General features: G+C 40.5%; 1 protein-coding gene across 4 annotated transcripts in view; it reads left to right on the forward strand.

The window, feature by feature from the left end:
• Positions 1–7,954, forward strand: part of LOC134620491 (beta-1,3-galactosyltransferase 1-like) — a 191,140-nt gene extending 183,186 nt beyond the window's left edge. For all 4 annotated transcript variants that reach the window (XM_063466669.1, XM_063466670.1, XM_063466671.1 and 1 more), the window contains one exon: positions 5,745–7,954. In XM_063466669.1, coding sequence (XP_063322739.1) covers positions 6,003–6,989 — 987 coding nt within the window. In that variant the 5' untranslated portion in view covers positions 5,745–6,002 and the 3' untranslated portion in view covers positions 6,990–7,954. The remainder of the gene's footprint in view (positions 1–5,744) is intronic.
• The last annotated feature ends 2,433 nt before the right edge of the window (positions 7,955–10,387 follow it).

The following is a 10,387-nucleotide window of genomic DNA, read 5'->3' on the forward strand; positions in this document are numbered from 1 at the left end:
CAGTTGAATTTCTTTTGTGGTGGTAAGGGAGACCATACCAACTATATTCTCTTGCATAACCACTATCACTCACTGTGGTAGTGGTTATGTCATTTAATCAAAAAAAGGTAAAAAATGAATTTTGTTTAAATCAATGTTGTGTCCATGAACTCCCATAGAAACTTCCTTTTAAGTTATCTGTAAGAGTCATACATTTGTGCAAATGATTAGGTATCCATGGTAACATATTTTCCTCGATATTTCCTAATAGAGTATTTTCAGGGAGATTTCTTAGTGTAAAACTATATTTAAAGAATGACTGCTTTGGACTGATTCAAGGAATAAAAGCAGAATGATCTCTGAATAAACAAACAATAAATGAAAAGGATTTTGATGGAATAAGAAGTTGGAAGGCTGAGAAAATTAAAAGAGAGAATAAAAAGATGATTGAGCTTTTTGCCAAAGCTTCATTAAGTGGTCATTACTCATGAAATAAGGACCCATGTGCTCTCATCAATATTTAAAAAAGCAAACAAACTTGTATGTGCTGATGCCTTATACTCTATGCTTTCATGATTACCTTTTCAACATTTTTTACTAATAAAAGTCAGTGTTACTAGAACTATAGGACAATAGCCTTCCATTTGCCATTTCTATTTCCCAAGTAAATGAAATTGCAAGTCCAAAATAATTCTTTTGGCCAATTTTCAGAATGCTTTTCTTTCTCAAAACACCATACATTCATTTTTCCTTGCCTCTAAAGTTGAGGTTTAGAGGAAATTACAGTATGTCTCTAACTATTTAGGATGTATAATCAGTTAAGTTTCCAAAATGCTTTGGTTTGTCCCTGTACTCCACTAATAAAAACTACAAAGCCCATGAGCAAGCACTTTGGCGACAGTGGGAAGGAAAAACTCCCTTTTAACAGGAAGAAACCTCCGGCAGAACCAGGCTCAGGGAGGGGCGGGGCCATCTGCTACGACCGGTTGGGGTGAGAGAAGGAAGACAGGATAAAAGACATGCTGTGGACGAGAGCCAGAGATTAATAACAAGTATGATTCAGTGCAGAGAGGTCTGTTAACACATAGTGAGTGAGAAAGGTGACTGAAGAAGAAATACTCAATGCATCATGGGAATCCCCCAGCAGCCTACACCTATTACAGCATAACTAAGGGAGGATTCAGGGTCACCTGATCCAACCCTAACTATATGCTTTAGCAAAAAGGAAAGTTTTAAGCCTAATTTTAAAAGTAGAGATAGTGTCTGTCTCCTGAATTCAAACTAGAAGCTGGTTCCACAGAAGAGGGGCCTGAAAACTGAAGGCTCTGCCTCCCATTCTACTTTTAAATACTCTAGGAAGAACAAGTAATCCTACAGTGTGAGAACGAAGTGCTCTGTTGGGGTGATATGGTACTATAAGGTCATTAAGATAAGATGGGGCCTGATTATTTAAGACCTTGTCTTATTTAAGAATTTATCTCTGCACTGCGTCCAGCTCCTGTTTCCTTTGGATTACTCTCTTTAAAACCTGTTCATGTTGGATATTTTCTATTATATAAAAAGCGCTCTGTTCAACTTGAATTACATTTTGGTGAAGATCATAGAAGTGATCTTGTGGTCCCAAACTACCATGTCATCCTTGGTCAGTTCAGGTTGTTTCACTGAATCTTTTTGCTCACAAGGCTCAAGACATTTCAATGATGCTTGTTGCTAGCAACAGGAGATGCAGTAGTCCTCCGTATTCATTATTACATCTGTTTTGTGATATGTACTAGAACCCATGGCAACAAAACAGATCCAGAGCATAATGTTACCACCACCACGCTGGTCAGCTGGGACATTTTTCTTAGCTCTGAAGGCCTCACCTTTGCTCCTCCAAATACTCTTGCTCTTGTCATTGTGGCCAGATAGCTTAATCTTTGTATCATGTGAACATAAAATGTTTCTCCAAAAGGCATTTGACTTTTTCATGTTGGCGGCTGCAAATTTCAGTCAAGCTTGAAGGTTTTGGAGCAGGGGCTACTTTCTTGCTCGGCACACTCACAGTCTATGATTATGTCAAACTTGTGTCACTGTGAACAGTGAAGCTGGTGTTCCAGCAGTATCCAGCTCATGGAAGGCTTGAGCCTTGGAGGTTCCTGGGTTGTTTTTAACCAATTTCTTCTCATCAGAAGTTGACCATTTGGTTTTTCTTTCAGACCTCGGCAAAGTTGTGACAAGTCAAGATAACTTGTACTTAATGTAGAGTTGTTTGAAGTGATGACTGCAGTTGTTTAGAAATAGTTCCAAGATACACTATATTGCTAAAAGTATTTGCTTGTCTGCCTTCACATCCATATGAACTTGAGTGACATCCCAGCTATAACACCTTCAACTCTTCTGGGAAGGTTTTCCACAAGGTTTAGGAATGTGTTTCTGGGAATTTTGGGCCATTCTTCCAAAAGTGCATCTGTGAGGTCAGAAAGATATTGAATGAGAAAGCCTGGCATGCAGTCTCCACTCTAATTCATGCCATTGGTGTTCTTTTTCTAGTCAAGTTCTCGCACACCAAACTCATTCATCCATGTTTTTATGGATCTGGTTTTGTGCACTGGTGGGCGATCATGTTGTAGCCAGTGGGGTGAGTTGCTTTACACCACAGCATCCGATGCTTTGCATTGTGCTTGGTGATGCAAGGCTTGGATGCAGCTGCTCGGCCATGGAAATCCATTCCATGAAGCTTTTTACACACTGTACACTGTTAAAAAAACATCTTAGAAAAACAGTAATATTCCGGCAGCTGGGGCGCCAAAATAATAGCATAAAATAACAGAAAATAACTTTCTCATAAAAATACGGTTATTTTCAGTAATGACAATACAGTTTGTTGCCCTAATTTTACATGGGATTTTGCCTTTTTCAAGTGCTTTTAAACATTAAATTAGGAACATTTTAATGTGATTAAACAATGAAATTACCTATAAACAAGGTCAATGAATGTGGCAATATGAATAATAATACTTAAATGTACAGTTAACTTAAATAATAATGGATTGCATGCCCTGGGACAGACTGACAGAGGCGAGGCTGCCTTATCGCACCATCGGCCCCTCTGGCCATCACCAGTAGGCGGTAGGTGAAGTGTCTTGCCCAAGGACACAACGACCGAGAGTGTCCGAGCCGGGGCTCGAACCGGCAACCTTCTGATTACAAGGCGAACTGCCAACTCTTGAGCCACGATCGCCCTAAATAGCAATAATAGTAATAATTATTTGATGTCAAAAAAGTTTATAAGAATCATTTCATATATTTTTCCATAGCATTACATTTGAATTTAACAGTTCAATCTTTTAAATAACGATCAAATATTTGTGAAATTATGATACATTTGTGAATGTATTTTAACAATCTAAATATGCATATGTACAGACAGATACATTTAAAAAACAAGAAAATTATGTTTTATTACATTACAGCGATTTTACGTTAATTTACATTTGAAATGTGAAATCACAGTCTATTTATGTAAATTTAATGATATTCTAGAAGAACAGAACAAAACTGTAAAATACACAGTAAAATACTTTTATATTAGGACTTTTTCTTACAGTGTACTTGAGCTAATCTGAAGGCCACATGAAAAAAAAAAACATTGTAGAACCTTCAGCACCACATAAAAAGACTTAAATAACTGCATGTATATATTTAAGCCTGTATGTATATTCAAATAAATTATTAAAAGTCTAAAATGACCATAATGAGTGTAAGTAAGCTTTTAACCACAACTCTATGCATGACTGTTGGATTGGACTGAAATAGTTTGAAGTAGGTGTATTTGATTAACATCAGCACCTGAGAGTATATAATTCATGTGAGCAGGATAAATAGAAGTACAAAACAAAGTAATCCACATGTCCAAATAAAGTTTTTATGTTTTGTGACTGCTACTGTTATCATCCAACATTCTTTGTCTGGTAACAAGTTGGTTGTTTCAGTAAACTGCGTGAGCTGTTTTTGCCATTCAATATTACTTCTTGCTAACCACAAATTAACACTGACACTGATGTTAATGATCATCACAGTTAATAACTGTGATCCCAAGCACCCAATACTGCTTTAGAAGGGTAAGATAATTTGGGAAAGAGTGTATTCAGATGCTAATGTAATTTTATGTCGCATAGCATCATGAAACGATACAGCCATCATTCAGTTTACTCTGAGGGGAAGTTAAGTGTCAGGATTTCGTGAGATGAATCGCTAAAGTGGGATATCTGTTATTGTGAGCATAAAGTCGTTCTGGAGGATTATGAAACCGACAGAGCTTCCTCAAGGTGAAAAGAAACCGACGTGGATGGGAGAGGGAGGAGAGGGAAGAAGGGTGAGCGAGGTCGTGGCAAGGGGATGAATATGAGGATGTAGTGACTTTGTCTGAGTGGGAGGGAGGAGGCTGTGGAACTTGAGTGGCTTTAGGTAGACCGATTGCAGTAGAAGCTGCCAATAAGGTGGAGTTGAGCTCTGATGTGATAAATATAATAATGACATGCAGAGAGGGTAAAGGTAGTTCATGGTTGATGTGAGGAAAGAAACAAGATGGTGTGGGAAAAGTGAAACCAGACCAAAAAAATAATAAAAAGGCGAGAGCGGGAGGCAGTGAGACATATAAAGATGGATCAAGCGCCCACTGAAGTAGAGGAAAGAGTGATTGAGTGGATGGAGAGTGAGGAGGTGTGGAAAAGCAGTCATGATGAGATGGATTCTACTGAACCGTGAGATTGATGGCTCTGCTTAAGAAAGAGAGAGAAGAGATAGGGGGAGGGTGGAGAGGGTGAGGGGGAATAAGAGAAAAGTCCTGATGAAAAGAACCATCAGGCCCCACGAGACATTCCAAAATCTTGGCTTGATAAAAGAATAAGCTGCTCTTATCGCAGGACTTCCATCTTAAAACAGAGCGCAAGAAGCATCTCTAATAGGATCTGTAGCACTTTCTCTGGTTCGTCATGAGTTATGCACAACACAAAAATGTGTTTCCTCAGAATAAAAACAGAAGAAGGCTGTTTCAATATCGTAAGAGATTACACCTGGATCAAATAAGTCTGTTTGTGAAGGATTAGGTTTTAATCTGGTTTTCTTTGAATGAATTCTGGCATCCAAATAAATATTCCATGTTATATTCATCCTTATAGCCCATGTCAGCGTGCCCAATTACAGCGTGTATTCTTAAAAGAGTTCCACAACATCCAACTAACGAAGCTCATTACAGGGCAAAATCAAACTGCTAAGTTGGTGGTGACATTAAGGTGTGGAAAGGGTAGCTGGGGAGGGAATGGTGAATACAACCACGGGAATGAGGTTACATTTTTAACGTGAGCTCATTACACCTTCTCTGCCTTAATATCACCCTGTCTCCTCCTCCTCCGCCGTGACTGCTCTGATTCGTCAGTCTGTGTCTAGTTCAATGGGATAAACAGTGTTTGCAAACAGAAGATGGTCAGAGTCGAGGCAAAGTAGGGTAGTGTTTTGTGGGATATTCACTTTCTTCAGCTCACGGCGCTCTCGTCAGAGGCAGCGATGGAATGATGTGCTGTGGCACGTTTCTGCTTGCACAGTCACTGAGTTGATGTTATAGGCTATAATGAATAGAGAATAAAAAATTGCTGCTAAATAAGTCACACATCTGGCCTTTTCAAAAATGTAAGACACAGGATGCTAGATGTCTCACCTTGTCTCACTGCTGCTGTTTCATTATGTGATTCTGATTTATGTCTGTTTTTCTCATCTTTTTTTAGATGCTGTCAGAAAGAGTTGAAAGTCGTCCTGTGAGCTGCGATGGGACACAGTAAGGGCGTGGACATGATGAGAAATCTCTGCCATTCTGCTTTTCAATCACAATAGCAGCACTAGACTACAGAGAAGTCTTGAAATTAATGTCAGCTGCGTTGCGGAGGCAGCTGCCCGCTGCGCTGCGAGCTCTAACAACCCATGGAGGCGTGGCTTCAACATTTCCAACCCTGTTGCCACTGGTAATACCAGCCAAGTGAACAGAGATGCCTTCTAAGGTTTCCTGCTTATACTTGCTGACAGTGGTTTGCTGGGCCAGCGCTTTGTGGTACCTGAGTGTTTCCCGCCCCTCTACTTCCTACGTGGGCCAGGTGAACATCCCAATACGCAAGACGCTCAAGGTGAACAAGAACTCCACATTCAGCAACATCCGCACGCGCTCTGTCAACCCACACGACTTCGGCTACCTCATCAACGAGGACAAGAAGTGTGAGTCGGAGCCCCCGTTCCTTGTCATCCTCATCAGCACCACTCACAAGGAATTCGATGCCCGTCAAGCCATCAGAGAGACATGGGGGGATGAGAGCACGTTTCAGGATGTGCGCGTGGTCACGCTCTTCCTGTTAGGCCGAAGCACTGATGTCGTCCTCAACCAGATGGTGGAGCAGGAGAGTCAGATCTTTCATGACATTATAGTGGAGGATTTTATTGACTCATACCACAACCTGACGCTCAAGACTCTTATGGGCATGCGCTGGGTGGCCACCTTCTGCTCTAAAGCTCAATATGTCCTCAAGACAGACAGTGACATCTTTGTCAACATGGAGAACCTCATCTTTAGCCTCCTGAAGCCTACCACAAAGCCCCGAAGGAGGTACTTCACTGGTTATGTCATCAACGGTGGGCCAATCAGAGACATGCGCAGCAAGTGGTACATGCCCAGGGATCTGTACCCAGAGAGCAAGTACCCCCCGTTCTGCTCTGGCACCGGCTACGTTTTTTCAGCAGACGTGGCTGAACTCATCTACAAAACCTCCTTACACACCAGGCTGCTGCACTTGGAGGACGTGTACGTTGGTGTGTGCCTCCGGAAGTTAGGAATTCACCCTTTCCAGAACAGTGGCTTCAACCACTGGAAGATGGCCTACAGCCTCTGTCGCTACCGCAGGGTGGTCACCGTCCACCAGATCTCCCCTGAGGAGATGCACCGCATCTGGAACGACATGACCAGCAAGAAACACCTGAAATGTTAGCAGGACTGTTGGCACCAGTACAGAGTCAGCGTGGCGTTGAATCCCCTCTTACCACTTGTTTCTCTGTTACTGGTTGTATTGGCTAATACTGAATATCAACAATGAAGCTGTCAGTTCTTTAACCATGAAGCTCTACAGTGCGAAGCCAAAGCAAACCCCTCTGTATTATCCTGCCTGCTGTCACTCCAAGTTGTTTGAGTGCTCATACATTAGGCACAAACTTGGGAAAATGCTTTCCAGAAATGTGCGAAACAATCAGGTGGTTGGCTGTGATTGCCAGAGTGATTTTTATAAGACATTACAAATCAGGAAGCTGAGGGGTTTGTGTTAAACTCCTCATTTACACGAGACTCAAACTGTCCCAAAATTGCCAACTGCAGATGGAATAAATGCTGACATGCTTGTCTGGACCCGGACGCTCTCTTCTTGGGTTCATCGCAGGCTCTAATTATGAATGTTCCTCTTGTATTTTCAGCTGTTGTGCACTTCTGAATAAGGTGTTAACGTTTGGATGTACTGTCTGGCACTGCAGCAGCCACGTCATCGTGAGGACCTCGATGAGTTTACAGTTTGATGACTCATTTAGATCATATTGCTCTCGCTCTAGCAAAGCAGATTAGGGGAATTAATGATCAGAGTGTGTAGTTCTCTTTACAGAATTAGACATATTTTCTTACAAGAGACCAACAGATCTTATTGTACAATGAGGAAAGATAAAGCAACTATACAGAGAGAAGATATGGGCTGCTTGCATTCCCAAGTGAATGTAACTTCTGTTGATGTGTAATGTGCAGTTATTTGTCTCTGGCAGTACTGGCAGGAGGCTGCAGATCATTCTATTTTCTATTACTTGAACATGAAGGAGAGCAGATGTACTATAGGAGCAGCAGAAGTGTATATTGAGAACAAATATTGCATTTTTGATTGCTTTCTTCTTTTCCATTACTTGAGATTAAATAAAGGCTTTTATAAGACTCCATGTTGCATTTATTAAGGCAAATAATATGAAAGTTGATATTCTTCAGATTTATACACATAACCTGGTAGTTAATATGCCTGTGAGCTTGTAAGGGATCTTCTTTGGTCTCTGAAGGAAAACACTGTGGAAGCTGCAGAAGTGAAAGCTTTTCATTAGTTGTGCAGCAGCTGTGCTCCAGTCGAAGCAGATCCCAGCTCCCAACGCTTCGCTGATGGGCGCAAGCTGAAATCTCGGCATGGTTCTGGAAACGACCTGCTGTTCTTTTCCATGCAGGTGAGTAGGCAGGCAGACCATTGCAACTTGTAATTAAATAAGATGTGTAATTAGCAACTGACTGGTTTTTTGGTTTTTTTTTGTCTGAATCAGAGGAATTACTGCGGTAGATTTATGTGTCCAAATGAACTGATCCGAAAACACTTTCTTAGTTTTCACTGTCTCTCGTTTATTCACACTGGGGAACTTAAACGTTTTTATCTTGGGGTGTGTGATCAAGTAAGCAGGATAAAAGTCACATATGCAGGTGAAACCACGCACTGCAAATTCAGTTTAATTGTAAATTCTGTTTTGTTAAAGACAGTGAAAGAAAAAAAAATTCAAGTGAAAAGACAAATGTTTATTAATTTTCCTGGCATGTTTTACTTTGCCTTTTTGCACACTCTGTATCCATGGACTCATATAAAAATGTATACGACTATTCATTGATTTTAGACTCTGCATTATAAAGGCTTAAAGTGCAAACTCACTGACTAAATGTGAAGGAAAGTTTAATGGAGTTTATGCAACTCCCTCCCTCTCAATGAATCTTGACTGTTAGATAACATGGGGGGAGGTGACCTCCTTCCTCTGAAGAAATATACAAATACACACAAACAGTAGCTTTGACTCCAAAGATATTGAAAATTTACGCATATGAAAAACAATCTTTCAATTATGAGGCTGTGGGCTGTCAAAGAGACCAGGAAGGATGAGGTTCAGGCGAAAAGAAAATGTAGCATGAGGTGAACCAGCAGAATCCTGGGCAAATGTCTCAGTAAAGGGGGAAATTGGGGTTCAGCAAGGGTTGAAAATTAAAAGTTGCTTTAAAATTGGTAACTGACAGCAAGTGGTCACAGATCAGATCCCTGTTTTTGAAGCAACCATTTAAAAGGCAACAAGGCAGTGCACAGTAATTTTGGTTGTGCCATGGTCTCAAACCAATATTCCCTATTTTGACTGTAGCATAAATTACATACTGTCCTTCAGACCAGTGTTTCCCAACCTTTTGGAGCCACGGCACATATTTCAAAATTAGAAAAATCACACAGCACACCACCAAACAAAAATGTCACAAAAAACATATTGATCATTTTTCCCCACGCACCAGGCGCAGCGGAATTGGCTCCATTTGTCCCCAGTATACCTTTTTTGCTTTCTTCTGACCACTACTCATGCTAAGGACTTCATCTGGGTTGGAGTTTTTTCCAGGACCCGGGTCAGATTGACTATTTTTTCATTTCAAATATTTATTTATTGCTACTAAGCGCTTCTTCTTAGTCTTCTTCTGTTTTACTGGCAGTTGGCACCCATTTAATTAGAGCAGGTAGTTGTAGTGCCCTCTTGTGCAAGAGAATGTAATTGTTCTCCCCATCACTCACGCCAGTCGCTTACAGTACTAATCAGGTGGAACCAGATGATTTTCCATGGCTCACCTGATCATTTTTCACAGCACATGCCGCGGTACAGTGGTTGGGAAACACTGGTTTAGACAGTATGTAATTTATGCTACAATAAATACTGTAAAGTAATAATACTGTAAAGTTACATCTTACATAATCACATATGTCAAAATCAGTTTTTAACTGATGTTAAAACATTAAAGAAACGATATTAAAAATCAGTGCAGGAGGGCGAGCTGCTATCAGTCGTATCGCAACGTCTGACGTAAATCAACATATCTTTACATTGTTTGGAGAGAGTGAGTGAGACATGATCCTGATACACTTTGCTTAATAGGTACTATGTGGGAAACGCCACAGACAAGTCACCAAGTGATTCTGACTCCAGAGTTCAACTATTAGCAAACCAAAGCTACCAATTATGTTTTATGACTTTATGCCAATGCTATAAGATTAAAACAGTAGGTTTATAGTACATTTTATGTTTTATTAATTTCACCTATCAATGAGGATTGCATCCACCATATATGCAATCTTCCTATCCAGATGTAACAGATGTTTCACAAAAGAGCTAGCATGAAAAAACAGAAAGCACAAACGTACCACTCAGTATAAGTCGGTACTGCAGAGAGAGCAGAGACAGAGGGCAGAGACGTCCTCCGGTTGGTGGATGATGTGTGTGGAAAAAGAAAATGTTTTCAAGAGTTTTGCTTTAAATGTATATGTATTTGAATTTGAGCTTTTATGTTTCACAAAACATATAA

The sequence above is a fragment of the Pelmatolapia mariae genome, linkage group LG23 (assembly GCF_036321145.2).
Source record: "Pelmatolapia mariae isolate MD_Pm_ZW linkage group LG23, Pm_UMD_F_2, whole genome shotgun sequence".
NCBI lineage: Eukaryota > Metazoa > Chordata > Actinopteri > Cichliformes > Cichlidae > Pelmatolapia > Pelmatolapia mariae.